Genomic DNA, 26,781 nt, shown 5'->3' with positions numbered 1-26,781 from the left:
GATTTTGCTTTTGAGATAATAAGCAAAAAAGAGGGAAAAGTTTAAAAACTTATTCATTTCTCCTTTGTTTAATCTCTGCAATCCCTATCTCACTTTGTAATGCTGTAGGTTATATCTGGGTGCAGCTCCTTTGTGGCTTCAGAAGTCTTTCGGTAGCCCAGTTTGGTCAAACAGCATGAAGTTGAGAGTGCAGAGAAATGTAACAGATAGATGGAGATTTTGCACGGAACAGTGTTAAGTACTCTGAATCTTGAGAAGAACCTGCGAATGAATCCTTGGTGCCTCGAGACCGTGGTGAGGCAGGCTAGGCCCTGGGGGGTCAGAGAGGCCTGGCTGGATCCTAGCACCTTGGCTTTTAATAGCTGGGGGACCCGGGAGAGTCATCAACCTGCCAGAGCCTCAACTCCCTCATCTGTAATATGAAAATGAAGACCCAGGGGACAGCTGGCCTGTGGGTGTGAAATCTCTTTCTAAAGTGAGGTGTGCCTGACAATTTCTATCACCATCCAGATGAGAGGAGAACACGAGCCAATCTTGGTGGCTGTTCTGAAGCACACGTCAGGACCCAGAACAGCATCTGTCCAAAGGGCAAGTCCTATCCGACCAAATGGCCACGTTCTGCTGAGACCACAGACAACTCTGCCAGGGCCCAGTGTTAAGTCCCTGCCAACGAGCATGGACGCCTGCAGTCACTGCTGTGCCCCTCTCGTGCAAGCCTGCCAGACAAAAACTAAATAACGGAAGGAAGCAGTGACTATTTTAACTCTTTAACAAAAATCAAAGAAAAATGAAAATGATTTGGAAATGGCAACAGTTTAATTGAACCCATTTACTGTCATCTACCCTGTCCGAAAAAGGAAATCAGTAATTTTCTGACTGTTCTTATAACCTGAAAGTGAAACTGGTTCACACAATGAAAACGTACATAATCCAGTGTCAAAAACTGGTGATTTATAGAAATCACCCCCATTTATTTTTTTCCAGCAAAGAGGAGAAAAACAAACATGTTTCCATAATTCAGTGTTTGAATCACTGGCAAAAACTGTCTGCCTCATTCAACGTTCCCGGCCACGCGCTCCGGGAGCACTCGGATGGTCACGAATCTCCCGTGGCTCAAACAAAACGGAGAGCCCACGCATGAGGATTATGTGAGTTGAAAACAAGATGCCTTCTCACAATATGCCTAAAAAGAAGGTCTTTGAAGAATATCCAGATCTTTAAAGGAATGAAAACACTCCTGTCTTGTTGTTGGTTTTGTTCCTTTTAATGATTGATTTTTGGTTTTTGGAATAAACTTTCTTCACTGGGAGGAAGGAGTTGTATGACTTTGTAAGTGGAAACCAAGAGGCCGCTGGCTAATACGTATGCCTCCCCTCCCACAGAGCTCTTCTGTCGCCCCAAAACCCTCTTCCATGATTTTTGTTATGGTTCGGAAAGGTAAGGAAAATGATTTCAAGTATTCAATTCCTATCAAAAATTGGTATCAAAAGTAATAAAGGACCTAATTTCTTTATAATTCCATGTTTTAAAAAATAACTTAAGAAGCAAGAGGTCCGGCCCTTGTATAAATACCACAGCGTAACTAGAGTTTCTTAAGACAACGTGGGGAGGAGTCCGTGTTGAGCACCTCGATCATTGATCTTAACGTTGGGAACGTCTCGGACACGGACGGAAGAGTCTTATAAGAAGGTGAGATACTGAAAAAGAAAAACACAAAGCGAGGGTGTGAAAATCAACACGGCTGTACGAAAAAGGCAAAGCTTACGGTCTATTCATTCCTGTTAGGATATTCACTTTCCAGTACTCCCTACACAGGACATCAGACAATGTTACAAAGCAGGGGGCGCTGTGAACAGGGCAGGTCCTGCTGCAGCGATGAGCTGGGGTACGGGCAGGCTCCCACCATGAGCTGCTGGGAAATTCAGCCAGTCTTCGGAAAGAAAAATCAATCCCTGATCTGCACAGTGAGTGTTACACACGCACGTCCCTTCGGGGCGCATGCCAGACGTGGAACCGGAAGACACAGGTTTCGGGTCCAGCCTTGATCCTTATCAGCCTTAGGGGTTCCTCTCAGCCCCGCTTCCCGTATCTGCAGCAAGAGGGAGAGGGTTCCTAACTCCCAGAGCTAGCAGGAGCACGGGATGGGTGTCAAGGTACGCTGTGAAACGGCAGCTGTACAACATAGGGTAGTGTTGCTATCTTTTCCTTAAAGAGTTGTTGAAAGATCAACACTGTAAAATGATGTAGGAAACAGAGGCGAGGGCTTTGACCTTATGGTCACGTTACTAAAACATGTGTAAACTAGTAAACGTGAAACAAGAATATACCGCAACAAGGTGTAGCTGTTAGGAGTTTCCATTACAGAGCTCGTGGAATCCTTGCAAACTGGACAAAAGTGTCCTACAGACACAAAGTTCTGTTTTAAACAGAGCACAAATTATCCAGCAACTTTTAGAGAGGTTGCTGTGTTCAGTAGGTAATGAAAGGCAGAACTGGAGGTGGTTATGATATAAAAAACATGGAGAAGGGGCAGGAATAAATAAGGTTAGACAGTGAGATTTGCTTATTCTTAACTAACTATGAAAGCATCTGTGAGTTTAATTTCATCGCAAATTTATACGTTCCCCGTGGTGCTTCTGAAAACAAGGTCCAGGAAAGAGCAGAGTCTGCTAGGCTCTCCCACCGTAATCGTCAGGGGTAATTTCTGGCTAGCGTTTCCTGACTCACGTGTATTCCGCACCTAAATAACAATAAAGTACCACCTTCCCAAAACCCAGAGTGCAGGAAAAATGCAGCTGAAAGGCAGGCACTACCACCCAGACTCAGTCCGAATCGGGGGCAGCTCAGTGTTCAAAGTCACTCCCGAATACTGACCCTGAGAGTCTGGGACAAAGGGCGGATTTGGCAAGAGATGTGGATATCTGACTATATAAATAAGACATTTGTAACCCTTTCTTCACAAACCGGTTTCCTTACTTTATTCATTATTCACGTTTATCCATATACTCACCTGTTAAGGGGTCTTACACAACAGCAAAAACATTTTAACCTTGAAAAGTGGATTAAATTCATTGTATAATCATAACTCATACAAATGAGTACAATTCCAGTTTCACGACGCTCCAAAAGTAACGGGGAGCCCCTTCTTTCCCTTTTCAGTTGTAACATCCTTTTGTTTGACCCCTATCAAGCAGTTACCTTTTCAAGTTCATCCAGCTTTTAGCTATTTTGCTAAAGGCCTCTGAACCAGGGGCGGTCATAGCTTCAAAGTCAACCAACTGAAAAAGAAAGAAATTTAAGAATGTGATCAAACAGGAGGGGAGGCTCCCTTTGGGATCCGTTGCATTTGCATGTCTCAACACAAAACTCCACAGATTGGGATTTAAATGTTTCCCTTCCAGCTCCAGCTCCGACATACCTTCCCTTTGGGAATTTTTCCTGCTACTTCTTTTCCACTCGCCATCAGGGCTCCCACGATCACTGAGTAAGCGATCACACTGTTTAGGTAAAGAACAATTGCAAGTCAGTCCCAGGCCACGGACAGTTACCACGTTAGAGCTCCCACGGATTTTCCATACTAAGAGATGACATTTTATTTCTCTTAAGAATTCTCTGGACATTAAACATAAGAATATTTTCATTTGCTTTAAAAATATTTACTAATTTACTAATAAAACTATTTACTGATTTACTAATTTAAGGGTAAACGTGTAAGAATAATATTTTTCTGAGAACATAAAGTTTCTTTTAATGAGGAGTTTTTTCCTCACTTGGCTTTTCTCTTCTTGTGAAAGAGTGAATTAGAAAATGTGCCTGCTTATATTTTTAACACCTTCATGAGGCTTGGCTTTAAAACGCAATATATACGATATGCTTTGTAAATGCAAACATATTAATATTAGTGTTTAAACAGTAAACACTTTGGCCCCGAAGAAGAAACAAGCAGAACGCGTTTTCAGAACGCACTAACAGACTGGTCCGAAGCCTGCTGCGTTACGGGCACTTCCCGGCATGTCCGGACTCACTCTGGATCCTGACGTCTTTGTGGCACCAGCTCTGTGCCCTGTGCCAGGCGGCTCAGGACGAAGACAGCTAAGACAGACGTCTTGCCCCGGCGAGCGGACACCAGAGAGAGCGAGCCCGTCCCGGGGTCGCCTGCCAGGGAAGCCCTCACTGAGGCCGCGGCCACGTGCGCTGCATCTTCGAGGGCCACGGGCGGGGCCCCCGAGGCAGAGGAGGGGGAAGCGGGCCGGCAGCGGGAACAGGAAGGTGTGGGCACGGGTAGGGGGCGCGGGGAGGCGGGGACCGGCGCTGCGCATCACGCTGCCGCGTTGGCACCTGCCAACGGGTATGAAGACGTGTGGAGCGCAGAGAGGGCCGGAGAAAAGCCTGGAAACGGGGAGACCAGCTAGAAAGGTCAGTGCAAGAGATGGAGCAGGTCTGAGCTGCGAGGGGCGGCGGGGGATGGGCGGGCAGGGCTAGGGGGCAGGGTCAGCAAGACTGAGGGACTGAGCAGGTGCAGGGGCCTGCGAGGGCGGCGGACGGAAGGCGGCACGTGGAGGCCGCCTGCTCATCACCCATCGTGGGCACATCTAAGGACGACTGTGCTGAGGCACAAGATTTATGTTCCCATTTGGTTTCAATGCCGTCGTTACCGTTATGTAAGTTCCGTGTAAGGGCACGCACCCGTCTACACCGCAGAGTGATCACCACAAGCCTAGTTTCCATCCGTCACCACACGGGGGACCCCCTTCGCCCGTTTCGCCCACCCGCCTCCAACGCTTTTGTCATATTATAACAAAACTTACTGCCACATTTTGGAGAGTTTTACTTTCTAAAGTAGTACTTAAAGATCAAGACATTTAAGTGCATTACTTTAGCCAAAACATCTTAAAGTCAAACATGTGCTAACGATGTCATACGCCATTCGCATGATTTACTGTACACGGTACCAGATAAAAGGGAAGAAAAAGAAAGCTCTACAGACACATCCTTGTTTGAATGACACCTGAAAGACGCCTGATGAATTCAGTAAGTAGCAAGAATTCATTCATAATAACAAAAATACTTTGCAATGGTTGGTGACACAAAAGTATTAAACGTTAGGGCTAAAGGTCAATTAATGGCCAAAACCTGGGGGCGAGGGGAGAAGAGGGCAGGGTACAGTCTGGGCAAATATCAGGAGTTAAAGCACAGGGTGCACACGTGTGCACACGGTGAGACTTCGAGCTCCAGCCTATAAACGCCAAGCACCTTCTTTTAGGACTACGTTCCAGGACTCTTGGTGACGCAGTAGATCGAGAACATCATATTTGGGTGGACTTTGAAAAAAAACCAAGGGGTCTTCCCGCCATTGCTGGGGTACCTGTACCCAGAGCCACACAGCAGATGTAAGCAAAAGGAGTGCATTCTTCACTCCAAAAACTGTCAGATTAGAGGATATCACTCACCTGGATCCGCGAGAGAGCGGCATTAAGTTATAAAAGTAATAAACTAAGGATAAGATTAAGTTGCCAACAGCATCAGTCTCCTAGGAAAAAAAGACATGTGCTTAGGAACTTAGGTAACAGATTACAAACTCATTTCTTATTAGGTGACAAGACACATCAGAAGCATTTACATTAGGAAGAGGATTATTTCATTCTTCTCCTACAAGAACCTACTTTTCACAGCCTTGAACATTTTATACTCTTTCCAGTGATTTCTGTTCTCACGAGAGGGTATACATTCAGTTCGGTTTAGAGCAGTATGTCCCCAGCTGCCTTTAAAACTGCAACCTTTTCTGATAAACCTAGACATCTGTTTCAGTCTATAATGTTACTTGAAATGTCAGCATATACATTGAGATTAAAATAAAACAAAGCCCTTATTAATACTGAATACACTTTCTCAGACTACAGGCCTCTCTACTCCAGGATTCTGATTAGTGCCCTACCCCCGCCCACTGAGATTTAGGTGATCAGTATACTTAATTTATGTGTATAAACTGATTAAAATCCTGAGAAACAAAGTAACTTCCCAAGGGCCACGGGCATCCATTCCAGAATGCGGATGGAGTGGCCCCCACACTCTCCGCACAGTGACAGCTACAGCGACGGAGGTGGCATTGCAGCTCCTGCTCCCAAGGAGCCCCCCCTTGAGTCGGGGAAGCAACGGAGGGAAGAGGTCACAGGCCAGGAGAGCGTCACTAAATGCAGCGCAGGTCATGTCCATCATGGACCAACCTGTTCTCTTAGATCTTGACAAAGCCCAAATTTCTGACACTATGACACAGTTGCTGCATACGTTTATCATTCCCCCTCCCCAGTTTCTATAGTTACTAAATACGGGAATTGTCTCTATAAGAATATTAAAAGAAATATTTACCGGTCAATTAAAGCTGATTTCAAGCATAAACTGTGTAATCCCAAGGAAAGGGTAAAGGCTTGAAGAAGTTTACAAAAGAATCAGAAGAAGCATGGATAAAATGAAGAGAAACAAAAACCTACCCCAAATTCTGATGAGAGAATCAGTACTTTTCCTTTTGCTGTTAGATCTTTATAAAGTGCATCTATTTCGGCGTGATATAATTGTGTTCTTTCTTCTGTGGTCTGAGTTTCCACGGAAAATAGTATATTGCCTACCCTAGAAATACAAGAAGGTGTGTCGAAGGCATGTATTATACGGTTCAAAGAGCTAAGCACAGAAGGGTGGGGAGGGCAGCGTGGCGATGGGGGCACAGGACGCGAGGAAGACTGTCTCTGCCTCTCTGAGCAGACAGATGGGGCGTGTCTCACAGCAGGCAGCTTTTCCACAAAATACGGTTTTGCTCAGTCTAACTGTAGGCACTGCTTATATGAGCTTAAGCTAACACAGGAGGAGGAAACTACACAGAGTAGAATGTATTTCAATGCCCAGGAAACATTTTATCAGACAGCCACCCTATTACAATAGAAGAGCAGGGGCCGGGGCTGTGCCCTGAAAGTGAGTTCAGGGCCTCCACTGTTTCCTTTTCTTTAAGCTTCTGTTGCATGTGTAGCTCCATGTGAGGCTCTGTGGAGGATATAAATTCTATGCAACAGGTATTTACTGGATAACGCCGGTACCCAAACGCTGAAAATACTCCTCAGACCCTCTAAAGGACAACACAGCAGAGCTGCCGCCTTGATGGAGGGACGGAGGGAGAAACGAGGCCACAGATTATGATGAGACCATGCGTAGAGCCGTAAAGGTTCATCAGAGGTTCCAAGGAGATAGAGCTGATCTACTCTGGAAGACATGGAAGAAAACGGGAAATGCTTGTGGAGGAAGGGGCCTGAACCTGGGTCTTGAAGAGGAGGATGGCGATGCCAGAGGCCCAGAGCCAGGAGGTGGGAGGTGACCTCGGGAAACAAGCAGTCCAGCTGAATTAGCAGGCCAGGCGCTGGTAGGAAAGTGCTTCAGGGAAGGCAGGAAGCGTTGTTTGAGGCCATTATTCCAAAAGGCCTGAATGTGTGGCAGGGGGGCCGATTTTGGTGTCAATGGGCAACTGGCAGGGTACGGACTGGGGAGGGCGTTCTGGAGCCAGGGGAGCGCCCCGTGGACCCGGCCTTAGGACCTGAGGAAGCACTGGTCAGCCACAGGAGACCGGAGGTGGAGGCATGGGTCCTGAGTCTAGGTAGGGGTCAGAGGCCCCGAGCAAGACGGACAACAAACGGGGTGAGACAGACAGCTGAGCAAAGATGCTGTGTTTCAGGGAAGGACTTACGGACTCTTTCTCGGCAGTTCCATTTCTGCCTGGGAATTTAAAATCATGGGTGGGTGAAGAGGTAGGAGAAAAAATTTCACATCGATAGAAAACCCTGGAATTCCTTCTGGGGGGAGAATGACCTTTACTGGGAAAGTACTTTGGTAAGTGGCTTGGGTTAGAGATGGAGACCTCAGCGACGTGGAAGAGTCATAGAATCTGGAAGTTGCTAAACGGGTGTTTGCTCGTGAAGGCCCGTGTAAGTGCGGACAAGGAAGCCAGAGCCCAGGAGGGGCTGAGAGGACGTGGCTCCCACCGCTGAGCTGCCGGAGTCCCTGATGCAGAAGTGGTGGAGCCTCGCAGAGAAGCAACTGAGGAGCGCGTGTTTCGGGGACGGCAGTGAATGGAGAGGGTCAAGGTCATTCCACCCAGAACTCAAGGGATATGGAGGCTCCTAGGTGAAGTTTGGATTTCAGATGTAAATAAAATGATCATTAATAAAAACGGTCACTGCGGCACTACTACTGATAAGGTGAAAAAATGGGAAACACCCTAAATGATCAATGACAAAAAAATTAGGAGGAACTCTACAATATCCCTAAAATGGAATACTATGCATTTTTTAAAAATGCTTCTAAGACTAGGATAGGGGGAAATGTTCGTAGTAAGGGTAGAAAAGAAACAGGTTATAAAACAATATGTGCAGTATAATCTCAGTTTTTAAAGGAAATAATGATTAAAAATTTTTAATCTTTGCTTATCTGTATTCTAAAGTTTCAATAAGACTGCACTTATACTCTCATACGACACTAAAACCTATATTTAAAAATCGAATAATAGCCTTCAACCTGCCAATCTCTCATCTTTTGTCCATTTAATTAGTGAAAGTCTTCCCCACGACAAACTTCAAGAACCCGGAAGAATGCTTTCCACAAACCACATCAGACATTATACTTAATATCTAGAAAGTTGTTAGATTTAGCACAGTCAGAAAATCTATCTGCTGGTGTAATAATCTAAATGTCACGTTAAAAAAAGAAAAAAAAAAAAAGCTGGTTCTCGTTACACACTGGACCTTGATAATCTCCGTTTCAGGAGACAGCCAAAGCCCAGGAGGTCCGATCTCCCGCGGCAGCACCAAGCGTCTGCATGCCTTCTCACACCAGCCCCCATCTGCACACCCACACGTGGGAAGCACACGTACTTGTCTCCTGTAATAGTGATCGTGAAGCCATCATATTCCTTCCCTTGGTCTTTGAGGCTGGGAACTTTTGTGTTCACAGTGAACCCATCCTTCGTTTTAGTATTAAACTGCTTTCGGGGAAAAAGAAAATTCACGTTAGTGGTGAGATTCACTGTAAATCCCCAACTCTGCAGCGCCGACTCCGACTGTCATGTTTTTAAGAAGGGTCACGGTGTGCCAGACACCGTGTATTCTCTGTCCTGGCCCCATGCCCCGACCCAGACTCTCAGCCCGAGTCCCGCTCCCCGTGGCCCCTGCCAGAGGCCAGCAGAGAACCTCAGAGCAAAAGGCACACAGCCTCCCTGCAATGGCAAGGCCCCTGCTCACTGCTAAGAGTTCCCTTTGGGTCTTTTCTCTCGTTCATCTTACGTGGCAGCCACTTTGATACTGTGCAGAATAGTTGCACTCAACATCCTATAATTCAAAAGGGCACCTCGTGTTTATTATGCTAGTGCTTCTTCAAAGTAGACTCTCATCTGTCTGAAAAGTACTCCGAATTTTGTCAACTGAGAATGTTATACACACACAGGCACACACCCCAACTCTGCAGACCACAGCGTGACAAAGCAGAGTATTCTCAAGGAATTACACAGAGATCAGAGTGGCCCTTAAGGGTGATGAGTATGAACACGGCTTTCTGTTGAAAACACTGTTGACAAAGTGAAATGCCAATAAATTGCTCCAGAAAAATCCTCCCCAATTCGGTTATTTAGTGTAGCCAACATGTTCTTAGGATTGACAGACTTGAATAAGAGAATCAATGGTAAAATTAAAAGAGGTCGTGCTTCGCATAACATATTGGAGGGAAAGTTTGTCCAAAAGCAGCGACAAGCCAGCAGGCGTTCACCAAGGTCCAGAGAAGGACATAGGTGAATGGACGTCAGCAGGAGAGCCGGCAGCAGGGCCCGAGACGGGAGGTGGCCTGCATGAGGACAAGGACTTGTAGAGGCAGAAGCATTGGCACACTTAGTACGTGCCAATGCTCTCTAACGCTCACAGCATGTCCATAAGACAGGACACGACCTCCATCTTATAGGTGAGGAAACCGAGTCGGTGAGATGAAGTGAGGTGAGGTCTGGCCCGAGCTGGCACGAGAGAACGGCAGAGTGGAAACAGGGACCCAGGCCCTCTCGATGTCCAGTCCCCTAATTTACTAACCAGCTGCCCTGAGGGGAGCTGAGGTACCTCTGAACTTGGCTTTTCAGCAAAAGTACGTATATCTCAGTGGAGGCTGTCATGGCATCATATTCACCAAGCACTTTAAACACAAAGGCGTATTTTTATATACTTCTACGTGTGCCTTTAGAAAGGCCAGTGTACCCACAGCCTGGCTGGAGGTGCGGTGAGCAAAACCACAGTGGGATGGCCACTCCCAGATGTGGCCAGATAGGCAGTGACTTTGCACTGGGAGCCAGGCACTGGGCGGGCGATGCCCGGCCCCTTAGCTGCTCTCCAGGTAACTGCAGCCTTTTGTCCGTTGCGCTTTTCTTTTTAGACAGAGATATCCATATATTAAAATATCCCTAAGCTGATTTTGTATGCTGCCTAATATAGTAAATTTAAATGCCTAAAATACCCACAGGACAGCTAAAGACTAAAACCTGAGTCAGGCTCTCGTTTTCTTTCTGTCTGGTGCAACCAGCAGCCCTCGGTGCGGCCCTTCTGCCCCTCGGGGGGCGTTTGCGGAATTTATGGGAGAACGTGGTGGCTGCGGGGATGAGGTGCAGGGGACGGTCACACAGGCGCGACTCCCACTGGACTTTCATGTAGATGAAGAACCTGTTTATAATGTAATGTTTATCTAGGCCTGGAACCAGACTCCGTTTTACACTCACATGCTAAATATTTGTTACAGTTTTAATACACACTGACTTTCCTAGGAATGCAAACAGCATATAAATTGAGGAAAGAGGATACTATACTTTGTGTGGAACTTTATTAAGTGTGGTTTACCATGACAGAAAACCGTATCGCCGACATCGTAGCTCATGATACTTGAGTCACCAAATGACACATGGATACAGGGCTGCATCTGTCGCTGTCACGTTCACCAAGATTTTACACATATGTGCAAGCAACTGGCTACTTCTTTGTGGCTTCTCATGAAGACATGCCTGAATGTTGACATACTGAAATACATGGTTTTCTACTATAAACAACTTACCTTTTAGAACTCCCTTACGGCACTATGGTGACTTCTGAAAGAATTTTTTGAGTAGGTGGGATACATTCTTTATGAATTTCATTCTAGTGCAGTAAAGGGGTCATCTGAACATGTTTACTGAGTGAAGACGGGTCGGAGAAGACTGAGAACCATTGCCTCAGTTCATGAGATCTTAAACAACCAGGTCGGCCGGAATCACAGCTCTCCAGCACACCAGAGCCTGGGATGAGACCGAGAGAGCCTGTCAAACCCGGCGAGCAGACTGGACCCTGGGTGCAGAGTCAGCTCATGGCTTTGTCCATGACGGGATGCTTCCTGGTTATTCTTTAGAAATGGATAAGCTTTGGTCAGTCATAGAAATTTCTTAATGTTTATTTGATGTAAATCAATCTTATCTACTATAGCTACAAGGAGAACATTGATTCAAGTTTTATGTTATAGTTCAAACCATTAACTGAAAAAAACCAAATCTACCTGCTGTTGGCGCATTTTTGGGTAGTTATGTTCCTAGGTGGAGAAAAGGTGCATAAAATAATAACTTCTTAATGGATTATACATTGAAACAATATAATTTCTGTCCCCTGACATGCCCTTTATCTTGAATTCCAATGTTTCTGATACTGACACTGCCACACCTGCTTTTCTTCAGTGGCATTTGCCTGCCTACCTTTCCGCCTTCAACTTTTTGAATGTCATCTTGTTGTAGGTGTTTCCTATGAACAGGACATAGCTGGGCTTTAAAATACCGATCTGAGATGCTCGTTCTTTCAGTGAGGGATCGATTATTAATGTCATGTTGAGACACAGCATCCATTACAGACATTTCTTCCTTGCCTTTTTTCCCCTCTCTTTCTGTAAGCTTTTAGTTGAACTGACTTTGTTTTCTTTATTCCATTTTCCTACCTTCTAGGGTCTGTTTTGTTTTATTTTGGTTATTATGCAGAATGTGTTTTTATCAGTGTTTTCAAGTAGCACACTTTATAACACTTAAAATACTTATTAACAAACATGCATTTAATAATTATGAGTTCTTTTTTTAAAAAGTACTGGGCTTCCCTGGTGGCGCAGTGGTTAAGAATCTGCCTGCCAATGCAGAGAACACGGGTTCGAGTCCTAGACAGGGAAGATCCCACATGCCACGGAGCAACGGAGCCCGTGCGCCACAACTACTGAGCCTGCACTCTAGAGCCCACGAGCCACAACTGCTGAGCCCATGTGCCACAACTACTGAAGCCCACGAGCCTAGAGTCCGTGCTCTGCAACAAGAGAAGCCACCACAATGAGAAGCCCGCGCACCGCAACGAAGGGGAGCCCCCGCTCGCCGCAACTAGAGAAAGCCCGTGCGCAGCAACGAAGACCCAACGCAGCCAAAAATAAATAGAAAAATAAAATAAATAAATTTTTTTTAAAAGTACTAATTGTTTCCCCTAAAAACACCTACTGCGATTTTGATGATAAATTTACCTTCATAATTGGAAGGAGGTCTTCCACTTTGTGGACCTTTTCCAGAGCTTCTCTAACTTCCAACAATCCTTTAGGATTATTAGCTCTTAAAAAGGGAAAGACAGAGAGATGGCAACTAAAATTAATACAGAAATTAATAATTAATTATGCTCTTACCTTTAATTTAAATAAATCATCCTTAATTACTAGTGGTTCAATATTCAAAACGGTGGACCACAAACAAAGTTTTGAAATAATGGGATGGTTTAATCTAATGAGTATTGGGCTACAGATGAGAATTAAGGAAACAAGACAGCAGAATGTGAACTGGGGAAAACCTGAAAGGATGGACAGCCAATGTCTGTGTGGATATGCATGGGTCTGGGCTTGGTCAGAAAACCTTGATTCTCCTATTCCAACTATGAAATTAGAAGTAAATGCTTTTTCTTCCTAAAGTTGCTCCAATGGAAGTATCCTACTAGGCTCTTACACCAATTTTATATTTACTTGGTGACAACTAACATTCAGAATTCCTTTTTTCCCAGCGTTCTGTCCACTGTCTTATCTATACTGTACTGCCTCTCAGTTGAGGGAGAATGAGTATTAAGGCGGAAATCCCTCATTTAATCCCTAATTAAGAAATTCAAAGAAACATCCTGCTTTCTTTGAATTCAAAGAAAGGCTAGACGCTTTCAAAGAGGCTAGAAAAGTCATAGCGTTGTGTGTAAGATAAAAATACTCAGTTAAGGTCCATGGATTTTGTGAAGCTCTTACAAAGAAGGTTGATAAATGATTATGAAAGGCTTTATGATTCCAAACACTATGTAAAAATATGACATATTTTGTTTAGTCTGTCAATAGGCTTGGTTTTCAAGTTTCATAAATATAACTAATGTAAAATACATAAACTTTATCCATGACTATGAAAAGAAAATTAAAAGATTACCCATGATAAACTAGAATTCTATCTTTAATAAAATGAAGAATTTTCTCAAAATATTCCAGGTATCTCATGTTGATCACCTGACCCCTGTAAGAAAAAACAATTAAGAATGTTTTTACAAAGAAATATGTTCCACACAATATCTAATTTCAAAGTTAATTCAAAAGGACAATAAGAGAGCTGGGAAATTCGCTTGTTTGCAGCCAAAGAACGGGAGAAACAAACACCTGTCTAAGCGAGACTGATGGTCAGCGACTGGGCTTATTCTGGTGGGAAAGGCACCAAACTCAGCCCTGGAGATGCCAAAACAGGAAGAAAAGTCCTCAGGTACTTAAACGGGGCTCAGACTTGTATGCCCCTTTCCCCTTATGGATCCTTTCCCTTTTTCGGCAATGTGCTCCCTCGTCCCTCGGCGCTCCTGATAGCATTAGCTGCTAATACTCCTTCTTGCTGTCTAGCTTACTAGCTGTCTTCATCTCCTCTACCACTCTAAATAGTATTTTCCTCCCGTTTCTATCCCCACCCCCATTTGTAAAACTCTCCCAGAACCTCATGTACAGCCAACACGCCGAGGCACCCATCCAACTGATGTACGTGTCCGGCAACACACATAGCCGACTGCTTCCCGGACACCGCTCCCTGGACTCCCCACAGGCGTGTCAGACCTCAAGTTCCGGAACTCACTCCAGCTCCCCAGCGTGTTCACCTACGTTCTGCCCTGGGGCTTCCTGGCCTACTGGGGCAACCACGTGCCCGCCCGGCAATGGGACAGCCTACCCGCAGCTGCACGCTCGCCCTCACTTCTAACCCCCCCCCAGTGTTCCGACCCTGCCTTCTCAGTATCCACTCTTCCCCTCCAGCTCACTTCCACAAAGCCTTCCAGACCTCGGTACCAGCGCACCGGAGGGAGTGTTCCACAACTTTCTAACCAGTCCCACGCCTCCAAGGGAAGTCGCTGCCCTCTCATCTACTCTGCCACCTGTGGCCAACGTGATCACCCAGACGTGTCAATCTGTTCAGCCCACATCTCTGCTTATGATCTCTGAATGACTCTCTTTTATTTCAGGACAAAAAGTGCCTTAGCATGGATATGTTAGCTATATTTTGGGGAAAAAAAGCTATTTATGTTTCGGCCTCTGCCTGTCTTTCCAGCCTCGACTGCTGACAGTCCCTCAATCATAAACTAATCACCAGTCATAATGCATTAGTGATACCTCCCTGACCGTGCCTGACTCACAGGTGGGTCCATGCCTGACTCACAGGTGGGTCCATGCCTCATCCACCTCTCTCTGCTTTCCATCTTCCCAAACAGCATCCCCTGAAGGCTGGACCGGGACCCCCGGCATCCTGTACACGTGACCACCACCACTCTTAACACACTACATGGTAGGCTCATAGCTTAGTGAGGTCCATCTTCCTCCCTAAGCTACGAGCCTTCTGCAGGGAGAGGCTGTACTTCACGGCTAAATCACCATCATGCCGCACAGCACATGGAGAGGGGCCCTTAGTTAAAGCTAGTTGAGTCTACCTGTGAATGTCACAAATTATTCCGTAAGAAACAGGAATACACAAGTCACAAGGGGAAAGGAAATTTATTTTCTAGGGATTAAAAAAATAAATGTCTTAAGAACATTTCCATTAAACTTAAATGTCAAAGTTGTATACTATAATATTTTCTTGGTTCAGGGTTCTGGAATTAGAAGCATTTTGGATGTGACACAACTACCATAGGTGTAAAATTTACCTAAAATTAAATTCAGTGGGTCTGATACTGAAGCTGACACTCTTTGATATTTGCTCATCATACATCTAGAGGGTGGCTAAGCACATGAAGGCTCGGGTAACGAGGTGAGCACCTCACCCACGCCCCTAACTTGCCAGAGCCTCTGAACAAAACAAAAGCTCTCCAGTTAACCTGGCTCATCCTCCCAGGAAGGCAGCTCAGCACCCAGACAGTGTTTTTCATCCAACCGCCTCAGGTGTTGCAGGGTTGGAAGGGGGAGTCTTTCCCTCACCACAAGAATTCTTTAAGCCACACGATATTATTGGGATTTTATGGTAATGTAATATTCTCCATCTAATTACTTTCTATGATGTTTTAGGACCCTTTAAAGACTGACATCTAGGCAAAAATCAGGCACTCTACCCTTCACTTGAGCTCTGCAGCAAAGAGCCTGGAGAAGGGGCACAGCATTTCTTTCTGCAACCAGGCTAGCTCAAAGGAATGCGGGAAGGACCTTGCAGGTGCAGAGCTGATTTGTGTCAAAAAGTCACCGAGGAGGGACCACTGGGTTGCTCGTGGTCTCCATGAACTGACGATTTAAAATAAACTCCTAGGAGAACAGGAAAGATAAACGGAATGTTCATACCTGATTAAATTGACGTGGTTGTTAAAACCTCTGCTAAGACTTCGTGCTGGCATTTGATCCAACCATAACACTGGCTGGTCTGGGTCAGCAATCCTGTAAAATAGAGCTTATTTAAAAATGAAGACCTTATAAAACCTAGAAATGTTCAAAAGCATTCAAAATAAAACAAGTAGAGGTCTTTGGAAAAGTGGGGAGAAAACAACTGCTCAGTCCATTACATCTAAAAGTATGAAACACAAACCTGCAAATTCCAAAAAGATGTTCTAACTGGACCAAGGAAGAAGTCAGTACAGGTTTACTAGTAGAGCAGGATTTTTCTCATGAAAATGAGTATCAGCGGTTCCCCCTCTAAACTGTAACTAGTTGCTAGGCCCACACTTCAAGCATAAGAAGACGGGGTACCACAGGTAATGAATGATATGCTCTTCCAGAGAGACCACTTTTTCTACAACACTTCACTTAAAAATGTGCTCGGAAGCACGGCAACAATCAATTCCTATTTCATAAATGTTCGTCGAGTGTATTTCAAAGAATAATGATGTCAGGAATTGCTGACGAACTTCAGAGAGGAAAACATAACTTACAAGGCCCATTATTAGTAAATAAAATGGGATTCAAAACCTGTGAACTAGAGGAGACTTAACATTTTCTGACAATGATAAGACGTCTAGCTTATTTTCACTGAAACGTCAGTTACCGTCTCCACTTCACTGCGATGTCAAACATGTCTCTCCACTGCATCAGCCGCGTTTTCCCATTCATTCGAACCTTTGAACTGGTCCACGTACGCTGTACAGCTTGCATGACTTCTAAGGCTGCCAAACCCATGGCTAAAAGAAGGAAATGTGGGGAAAACAGAGTTTGTAGGTACCCTTTAGAGGGAATGATCTTTGCCGACAACTCGGTGAAAGAATCATGGAATCTAAAAAAAAAAAAAAAATTGGTTCTGATGCACCTAGGGGCTGGACAGGAATAAAGACGCAGACATAGAGAATGGATTTGAGGACACGGGGAGAGGGAAGGGTAAGCTGGGACGAAGTGAGAGAGTGGCACTGACATATATACACTACCAAATGTAAAATAGATAGCTAGTGGGAAGCAGCCGCATAGCACAGGGAGATCAGCTCGGTGCTTTGTGTTCACCTAGAGGGGTGGGATAGGGAGGGTGGGAGGGAGACGCAAGAGGGAGGGGATATGGGGATATACGTATGCATATAGCTGATTCACTTTGTTATACAGCAGAAACTAACACAGCATTGTAAAGCAATTATACTCCAATAGAGATGCTAAAAAAAAAATGACAAAAAATTTTAAAGGCGAAAAAAATGAATAAAAATAAAAATAAATATGAAAATAAACCGGGGGAAAAAAAAAAGAATCACAAGTATTGGTAATTTAACAGGGCCAGAGATGCATTACATGATGGCCTGACTAAAACTCAACTCTATCAGAGGAAATTGGAGACAACCTCACACTTGTCTCCTCCCAATCCTGAAAGAACTGAGGTTCAAATCCCTCCTCACCCTACAGTAAGGAGACAGCTCTGGTGGATGAGCTGATTTACAGCAATGACTGAAGACCTACCTTCTACATCTACACCAAAGCAACGGCATAAGAGCCAAAGCTGGAAGCAGTCTTCTCTCAGAATTCAGTGTGAATGAATCTATACATTTCTGTTCTGATCACATGGAGATTTTCAGTAAGCACAACAAATGATTCTTTTCAAAAGTACAACACGGTTTACCAATCCTCTGCTCCTTTGTCATAAACACTTCCATTTTCAGATAGTTTTAAAATACCTCTGTGTATTCTCTTGTTTGGCAGGAAACCAGGTGTTTCATATTGCATCAGAGATCCCAAACGATCAGCTACACAAATCAGCTCTTGGACCTCGGGCTTATAACTCTCAAAATTCTGATGTAACACATCTCTGGAAGAAACATTACGTACATGATAAAGACTTTTACCACAGATATCTGGTTATCCAATTTCACCTGAAAAGCAGTCGCTTCCTCCACTGGAAAAATAATCAAGGAACTTCTGACCACATAATCTTTACTTCAGTGGTCTGTACCCAACCAGACACAAATTCAAAGAAGGACTCTTCAGGACAGTGCGGGCACGGTCGCTGTCACGTGCTCGTTAGCAACGCTGATAACTAGTTTGCAATTCAGAAGACACGTCTGAGCCTTATTTGTTCTGTAAACTTCTCCAGAACACAGGGACTGCCTCTTTTGACAACCAACCAAACCCGACCCTATGTCCATCCCCTGCTCCGGTCCCAAGTTACATGATGCCAAGTGTACTTGGGATTGTGTATGTGACTGCAATTGTTTACCCGCCAACCTGCTAAAAGTTTTCATAACAAAGACTGCAATTCTAAGTTACAGACTGTGTCAGCGTCCCCAAGGGTTCAGTAATTCACTAGGAGGACTCCCAGGCTCTGTGTACTGTTGTCCTCGTGGCTCTGAGGACACAGCACAATCGTCAGAGGGAAAAGGCACGTGGGGCGAGGTCCAGAGGAATCCAGGCGCACTTCCAGGACCCTGGGGAGACACGTGGCACTAATTCCCCGAGTGAAACGCTCACTGGACACGCCGTGCCCAGGGATTGTACTGGGGGCTGACCACGTGAGCACCCCTGCCTGGCAGGTACCCTAGGCCCCCAGAGGAGGGCAGGTGTTCAGCATGAATCGCACTGTTCATACAAATGGTGCAGGTGCTGGGAGCCGTTCCTAGCTCTGGGCACTTGGGGGCGGGGGGAGATCCCGAAATCCCCGTTCCCAGACGCCAGCCCAGGGCCAGCCTGGTGAGCAGACCTCTCCAAGGACAGCCCTTCAGGCCCCCCTCTTTTCTGCACATAAGTATTCCTCTAAAAAGGGGTGCTAGAGAACATACATACCTCTTTGAGCAATCTATTTTGTTTTCATTATCTTGATTATTGAAACTTACAAAAGCATACAACCTCATTACTCAACGAAAGAACTAGAACAATTATGTAGCTCTACCTACTTGTATGCCACTTTCCTGTCCTATCCTCCTGCCTCCCAGGAAGAGGTAACTTGAACTTTGTGTTCACAATTCCCTGACGTTCTTCTTTTAAAAAATAGGTTACATATGTAAATCCCTAAACAATATATTCTATAGTTTTGCTTATGAGCTTTATGGGAAAAATGATGTGACACTGCAGTGTACGAGCTTGCTGTTTTTACTCAACTTTATATTTCAAAATTAGTCCACACTGTTGCTTGGGTCATTTGTTTATACTGCTGTATAATACCCCACTATGTGACAGTATCACATTTATCCATTTTTCTGTTCATGAACATTTGGGATGATTTCGTTTTCAGCTGTGAACAAATAAACTGCTATCAACAGGTCTCCAAGCAGACATGTGCACAAGGACATGGTTCTCTCCTGAATCTACACAGGAGCAGAACTTAAAGACTGGAGGACGTGCAAATATTCGATTTTACACAATAATGACAAACTGCTGGCAGAAGTGCATGGGTCAATTTATACCCCATTATATGAAATTTCCCCTTATCCTCCTTCTGGTCAATACTACTATTATCAGACTTTGTATTGCTAATATTTGTTTACCTGGTGGGTGAAGCATCTCATGTGGTCTTACATATTTATGAATTGAAGCATCTTTTCATATGTTTGCCATTCATGTTTTCCCCTTGGTGAAATTACCTGTTCATGTCTTTTGCACTTTTCTAATTAGCTGTTTGACTTTTATTTGTAGAAACTGTTGATGTTGAAAGGTTTACAGTCAGTCCAATAATTGACCCTAAGTAGGTGATATGACTTTCCTATTTTTAAGATTTTTCTCTTTACCTTAGGTGTTCTCCAGTTACTTATGATGTGTCTGAATGGATTTCTTTTCATTTACCCTGCTTTTTTTTTAAAAAAAAATCTATGAGTGTATGTGTTTCCTTTGTTCTGGAAAATTCTTAGCCATTATTTCTTCAAATATTGCTTCTCCTCCATTTTCTCCTTCTGGAGTTTCAATTAGACACGTGTTAGCCCTTCTTACATTTTACATATCTTCTCTCTTTCAAGTTTTCTAACTCCTTGACTCTCTGTGCTCTGTCTTCCAACTCTGCAATTTTCTCTCAGCTATATCTAATCTGCTTTTTATCCTGTATACTGACTTCTTCATTTCAATGATTATATTTTCTATTCCTAGAGCTTCCAATTATTTTTTTGGTCTGCGGCATGTGGGTCTGTGGCATCTGTCTGGTCATTTTTTATAATCTCATGTTTCTTGCTCATGTTTGTGATCTCTTCATAATTTCTTTAAGCAGTTCATTTGGAGTTATTGTAGAGTCTGTTTTCAACAATTCCAATATCTAAAGTCCTTAAGTGTCAAAGTCTATTGTTTGTTGTTTCTGTTGATTCTCACAAATGGTTTTGGTCATCTTGGTTTTCATTCTCACACTAATGATCTTAATCTGTGGGAATACTTGGGGTGCAAATTGGCACTAATTTCTCCCCAGGAAGGATCTTCGTCTGCTTCTGTTGAGATCCTGGGAATGCCTCCAATATGGGATCACTTTAGCCCTTTGAAGGTCAACAGACCCACCCTGCCATGCCTCAAGGCACTCCATTGGATAGGATACCTTCTTCCTTTAAAATGTGTTTACCATCCATCACTGTAGTTTGAATACCTTCTCTTTTCTTTCTTTTTAGGCATGGGGAGGGGGGGTGCTGATCTTTACAGATTTTTCCTAATTTTTAAGACACTGCTAGACTGCCAGGAATTAATTTCTATTCTAAATCTAATTGTTCTGTAATGGGATAGCCTTTTAGCATATCCATTTTGCCATATTGCAGCAGTATTGGTCAGTGCTGTAATTTCAAACTTTTAATATGTTAAGAAATTTGTTTTAAAGTAACACGGTAAAGGAATAATGCATATCAAACGTTACCAAGAAGTATAAGTACATTTGAAGTTTGAAGTTACCCCACATTAGCAGGGAATGTCGCGCTAAAAGGAAAGATGATGTCCAAAGGTAAGCTAAAAGAAATATTTGCGGACATATCCAATTCAAAAATAAATTCATCAGAAACATGAATAGAAAGCCATTTATTGACCAAGAGATATTATGATGAACTTACAGCTCAGTGTTGAAAAAGAAAAAAAAAAACTTCATTTAAAACGCTCACTTTGAGAGTAGCACTGACATATATACACCACCAAATGTAAAATGGATGGCTAGTGGGAAGCTGCTGCATAGCACAGGGAGATCAGCTCGATGCTTTGTGACGACCTAGAGGGGTGGGATAGGGAGGGTGGGAGGGAGGCGCAAGAGGGAGGGGATGTGGGGATATATGTATACGTATAGCTGATTCACTTCGTTGTACAGCGGAAACTAACACCACATCGTAAAGCAATTCTACTCAGATAAAGATGTAAAAAATAAATAAACAAATAAATAAATAAATAAAGCACTCACTTTATGTGGGGTTGCAGCCCTGGCTGCTCTTCGTAGTCTTCTATGAGGAAAGGCAGATTCTTAGCCCAGTGGTCTTTAAAGCTTCCGGGCAGGTCCGCGTCAATGTTATATTCCGTAAGGGGAGTATCAAGGTGTGCATGAAGATATCGAGAATACTCTGCAGATGGGAAATGGGATCTGACACACCCGCATATGCCAAAGAGACGGTTTTTATAGCTAACTGTAATTTTTTATAGCCAGTCTGTACAAATACTTCATAACAAACCGTTATTTAATTACAAGGATTCTGGGACTTCCCTGGTGGTGCAGTGGTTAAGAATCCGCCTGCCAATGCAGGGGACACAGGTTCAGTCCCTGGTCTGGGAAGATCCCACATGCTGCGGAACAACTAAGCCCGTGCGCCACAACTACTGAGCCCGCACTCTAGAGCCGGCGAGCCACAACCACTGAGCCCACGCGCCACAACTACTGAAGCCCGCGCGCCTAGAGCCCATGCTCTGCAACAAGAGAAGCCACGGCAATGAGAAGCCCGCGTACCGCAACGAAGAGAAGCCCCGGCTTGCCGCAACTAGAGAAAGCCCGCGTGCAGCAACGAGGACCCAACACAGCCAAAAATAAATTGATTTTTAAAAATTACAAGAATTCTAAATGGAGACTCCAAATTTTAGCAAGTCACTATTATATGATAATGGAGGTGGCCTGCCACTGACTTGAGTTACCAGGGTCAAATACAAGCCAGTCAATCGGGGTCCACTTCGGCTAAATTTTAACCACCTTTCCATAAGCAACACCAAAGATCTCACTATTCAGTTCCAGAGTGTGGGAATGCAAGTTCAATGTGAGACAGAGCCTGCTTCCTTGTCAACTAATAGATCTACTGACTACGTATGCGATTTCATCAACTGACTGACCAACTGCTGCTTATCTCTAGGGACGCGGTAGAGAAAAAACCAGGATATGGAGTGCCCCCATCTTCAGTCTATAGTTCACAAGTCCAAGTTCTCCTAAACCAGGAAAAAAGAGGGAATTACAATTTAGAGTAAAGAGCTGTGCTGTCGAAAAGGTAGTCCCTAGCCAGCTGGCTACTGACAACTTAAGGGGTGGCTAGTGTGGCTGAGACACTGAACTTTAGATTTTAGTTAATTTGAATTAATTTAAACTTAAAACTGATATTTTATTCAATTATTAGAAAACTGCCATATGTTTGGAACAACGTACATATATCAGTCTACTTTTACAACTTTAAACTTTATGAAATCTAAGTTCAGATCAAGTATTTCCAATGAAAATTTAGCATCCAAATTGAGATGAACTGTAAGTGTAAAATATATGCCATATTCAAAGACTAGTATGAAAAAATGTAAAATATCCAATAAATAGTGTTTTCATATTAATTATATATTGAACTAATATTGTGGATGTACCGAGTTAAATAAGATAAAATATATTATTAAAATGAATTCCACCTGTTCGTTTTTACTTTTTTAATGTGGCTACTAGAAATTTAAAATTACACACATGGCTTGTAAATGTTTTCACTTGGACAGTGCTAATACAGAGGGCTAATGATAAAGGAAAGAGAAGGAATAAAAGTAAAGATTTGGGCTTTATATGAAAAACAAAAATGTCTTTATGTATGGCAGAAAAAGGGTAAGACTGACTAATAAAAGGATAACCCAAAGATCTGCTTTCTTCTTCGTCTCAATTTAAATTCTCCAAACTATGTGGGAATTCTGATATGAAGGAATGACAGATCAGAGATACCAAGTTTTTATTTAACAGTAAAAACCTCATAAAATGTTCCTTTCCTGTCATTCCTATATCTCTGGATGAGGTGTGACAAGTCATGGATACCCAGATGATTGTCACATTTAGGTCAAAATATGTTTTTTTTGGCATAAGTAAAATTTTTCAACTTTAGAAAGAAAAAATGTGAGGAAGAGGCAAAAAAAAAAAAAGCACTGGACTGGCCTTTAGAAGACATGGGCTCATCCCTTTAGTCCAGACACCACCACTAACCAAGGGGCAGCTAAGGACAAGTCACCCAGCTGCTCTGAGACTCAACTGCCTAACACGGAACATCAGAGACACAAGCAGTATGACTCCTACTCCAAGCACTCAGGGTCAGTGATTCTGCAGCTGTTTGACTTACCTCGGAGATACTTCACTTTAAGGTACTCTGGGCTGGCCTTCTGGCCTGGGAGAGGGTCATTTAGCATAACTTTAGTTTGTGCTTTTATCCCTTCATAAAACTGTCCCATTGCTACGTGGCTGAGTCCTTTCATGTACTGGCACACCTCGTTATATGGTTCCAGCTGCAGACACCGCTGAGGCATCGAAGGAGAAAATGCTGTATTAGAATCAATACAGTTTAAGGAAACTTTAAAGTGCTTTCTTCTTTAATCTGGAATTAGGAAAGTTTTCTCTCCAGGTTAAATCAGACCAAATACATCCTCAGTAAATCAGTCTACAGGACCAGGCCATGGTTTTCTCCTCTTTCTTTCTGTTGAAGGATAAGCACTATTCTTGCCCGCCCTCCCCGCTGACCCCATTCATTTCACTGAACTTTGTTGACGAATGACGCAGAACTGCAGTTATGGGGCTTCTCACTTACGGATGCTCACCTTGAAGTTCTTAAGGGCTTCCTGCAAGCTGCCGTGGTGGTAAAGCATCATTCCCCGAAGCTGGAGGGTCTGCACGTGATTTTGGTTCAGCAACAGAGCCTTTTGAAAGCTCTCAGTGGCTGCTTCGAAATTGCCCAGCTCTCTAGGTATTTAACAATAGTAATGAACACAGTACAGGCATTTCAGTAAACATACAGAATAAGTTATCTCAGAATTATGGTTCAATCTACAAATACGATACTTTAATGTGGGTGTTTGCTTTTTTATTTTACCACTTTATAGCTACTTAGCCCTTGATGCATCATATCCTATTTACTTTTTCTAAATCTTACCAGACTATAGGATCATCATAGAGCTCTTGAAATTCTTTGGGGGAAAATTAATTTATTGATTTCCAAAGACAAATGCTTATTCAAATCCCTTTCCCCAACTCATGATCAGCTCCAACCCCTAAAAACATTTTGTGTAAACTTTAGTTATCTGGATAGAAACATATGTTACTTACAAAGTAAGTAGGTTATAATCATACAGAGGTATATCATTGCGAATCAAATTCATAGGCTTATAATTTAATTTTTTCTGTCACTGAAGGTACTTCACTTAAAATCCAGTAAATCATGATCTACTTTAAAATTCTGAAATAAGAAGTATATTTCAGAATTGTGATCATTTCAGAGTGGAAATGGTTATTACTGAGCAGCCTTGCCCTCTTATATATATCAAAATTTTTATAAATAATTGAAGAACCTTCAAAATATCCCATATGTCAACTTTCTATAAATAATGAAGATTTTAAAAATATATATATAACACCCACTTACATTTATACAGCACTTTACTATTTCCTAGGTGCTTTCAAATCTGTTTTCAATTTATATACCCAACAATTTTGTGAGACAGGAAAGATAAATATCATCCCTTAAACCTAGAACAAATCCAAACACACTTTCTCCAAGTTAGTATAAGAGAGCTTTTCCAACTATGGCATCAGATAAATAAGCTCTTAAATGTAATCCTTCCTGAATAAGGCACCTAACAGGGTTTTACAGGGGATTTCTATTACTGTCTCTCTCTTTCCTAACTTTTATAGTACCTTTATACAAGTCAGAATGTTAAAAATTTTTTAAGCCAAAAGTCAGAATAGCTTTGCTGGTCAGGGCAATGCATGTAGTCAGGAAGCCACGGTCCAGGCACAACTGTTCATTCCCAATAGAGATGCATCATAACTGTAACATTTCCATCCCACAATTCTAGGAATCTTCAAACAGATCCTAGTGATGTGGGTATTAACCTTAGTTACTGCCCAAAAAGGCAGCAGCGTCTGTAACTCAGCAGCTTATAATGCCACTATTCAAAGCAACAACCCTTGAAGGACTAACGTTTTCTAGATTAATATATACAGACCGAGGTTGTTTTAAGACACAGTAACAGGCATCACGATATCCTCTTACCCATGGTTCTTTCTATGTTCCACAGAAGATCTCAATAAGTATGTGAATGCCGATGTGATTTAGAATGACCATCTCTTTTGGTTAAGAAATGCATTTTTTTTTTTTTTAAATCACTATTATGTGAGGCTATCCCACTCTACGCCCTCCCTCCTACCCCAACTATTAGTACTTTACTTACCTATAGGCCTGCCCCAGACTTTTATATGCATCAATAAAATCAACTTTCTGCTTCAAAGCTTCTTTGAAGGATTCAATAGCTTCCTGTAAAAAGTATATAGAAAATTATTTCATTTGCTTAACTGTTAAAATTGAGTTTCTCTCAAATCACTAAAGGACATACATATATATATGTATATATATGTATATGTATAATACATGGTCTCTGAGTACTTTTTTTTTAAATAGGAGGACTTAAAAAAAAGAGAGAGGTAGAAAGTACAATAAACTATGAGTTTGGAGGATTTAATTTCAATAGTAAACAAATGCATTACTATGAACAACAACAGAGCCTTAAGTTTCTCCTTCCAAAATGGGAAAACAGCTTCTCACTATCTTTTTCATTAGGACTTTGAGTACTGATAACACCTGCATTTTAATATCATTTCCTTAATTAATAAAAACCCTATGGAACAAAAGTAAGCCTAATAGCTGTGTGAAATGATGCAAAATGATCACAGCTAGCAGCACTTGAAAGTGAACCAACAGAAGAGACAAAAAAAAGCAAGCCCAATGTGAAATTACTTATAGAACAAGAAGAAAGGCTCCCAGGATAGCTACCTGAAGGATTCCCATGATCTACGAGGAAAAAAGAAACCGTAAAATTCAGGAGAAACCTTCAAGTTGGGGGCAGGTGGGCATGACTCCTGCCAGCACAGCTCAAGGCGGCACTAAGGGCCCAGAGCTGCACACACTATGCTTTCAGGGGAGCCCTCGGAACCACAGTGCATTTGGCTGCAGGGGGGACTCTCTGGGGAAATTGGTGATAAAATAAAAATTGGTGATGAAATGTTTCAGAATAAACATCCTAGGCTTACACTGGGATTGAACGTACTTTTCATTATGACTTTATTTATTGTGATAAAAAAAAAATTACGAAGACATTTCCCACATTTCCCAAGGAAAAGACATATCTTACTTAACGGCTATAAAGGCTCACAATCTCTAAGAGCTTTAATTGAGAAAGACTTGACTTTAAAACTTCTGGAATGGATCATTTCAACCTGATTAGAGAATTCAGAGCAGAAAACCACTAAAGATATCAAATGCCTTGCCCATGGTAGGCACTCAATAAATATTTAATGCCCCGGTAGGCACACAAAATAGTTTTGCAAAAGCTATACAATCTTGATTCTTTTCAGAAAGTCATTCAGCCCCT

The 26,781-nt window shown here is 42.9% G+C and overlaps 1 protein-coding gene across 5 annotated transcripts in view; it reads right to left on the bottom strand.

The window, feature by feature from the left end:
• Nucleotides 1–934: 934 nt before the first annotated feature.
• TTC13 (tetratricopeptide repeat domain 13) overlaps nucleotides 935–26,781 on the bottom strand; it is a 69,341-nt gene continuing 43,494 nt past the window's right edge. For 3 of the 5 annotated variants that reach the window (XM_061182665.1, XM_061182680.1, XM_061182696.1), the window contains 15 exons: nucleotides 25,585–25,667; nucleotides 23,956–24,097; nucleotides 23,484–23,658; nucleotides 21,332–21,488; nucleotides 17,667–17,797; nucleotides 16,565–16,697; nucleotides 15,868–15,960; nucleotides 13,502–13,585; nucleotides 12,577–12,661; nucleotides 8,910–9,019; nucleotides 6,489–6,624; nucleotides 5,451–5,530; nucleotides 3,419–3,497; nucleotides 3,199–3,278; nucleotides 935–1,697 (listed from right to left, as the gene is read on the bottom strand). In XM_061182665.1, the coding sequence (XP_061038648.1) occupies nucleotides 1,583–1,697; nucleotides 3,199–3,278; nucleotides 3,419–3,497; nucleotides 5,451–5,530; nucleotides 6,489–6,624; nucleotides 8,910–9,019; nucleotides 12,577–12,661; nucleotides 13,502–13,585; nucleotides 15,868–15,960; nucleotides 16,565–16,697; nucleotides 17,667–17,797; nucleotides 21,332–21,488; nucleotides 23,484–23,658; nucleotides 23,956–24,097; nucleotides 25,585–25,667 (1,683 nt within the window). In that variant the 3' untranslated portion in view covers nucleotides 935–1,582. The remainder of the gene's footprint in view (nucleotides 1,698–3,198; nucleotides 3,279–3,418; nucleotides 3,498–5,450; nucleotides 5,531–6,488; nucleotides 6,625–8,909; nucleotides 9,020–12,576; nucleotides 12,662–13,501; nucleotides 13,586–15,867; nucleotides 15,961–16,564; nucleotides 16,698–17,666; nucleotides 17,798–21,331; nucleotides 21,489–23,483; nucleotides 23,659–23,955; nucleotides 24,098–25,584; nucleotides 25,668–26,781) is intronic. The other 2 variants (XM_061182672.1, XM_061182689.1) reach the window with 1 other exon arrangement.

The sequence above is a fragment of the Eubalaena glacialis genome, chromosome 1 (genome assembly GCF_028564815.1).
Source record: "Eubalaena glacialis isolate mEubGla1 chromosome 1, mEubGla1.1.hap2.+ XY, whole genome shotgun sequence".
Classification (NCBI taxonomy): Eukaryota; Metazoa; Chordata; class Mammalia; order Artiodactyla; family Balaenidae; genus Eubalaena; species Eubalaena glacialis.
The sequence above is the reverse complement of the archived record's forward strand: the minus strand, read 5'-3'. Positions and strand labels throughout refer to the sequence as shown.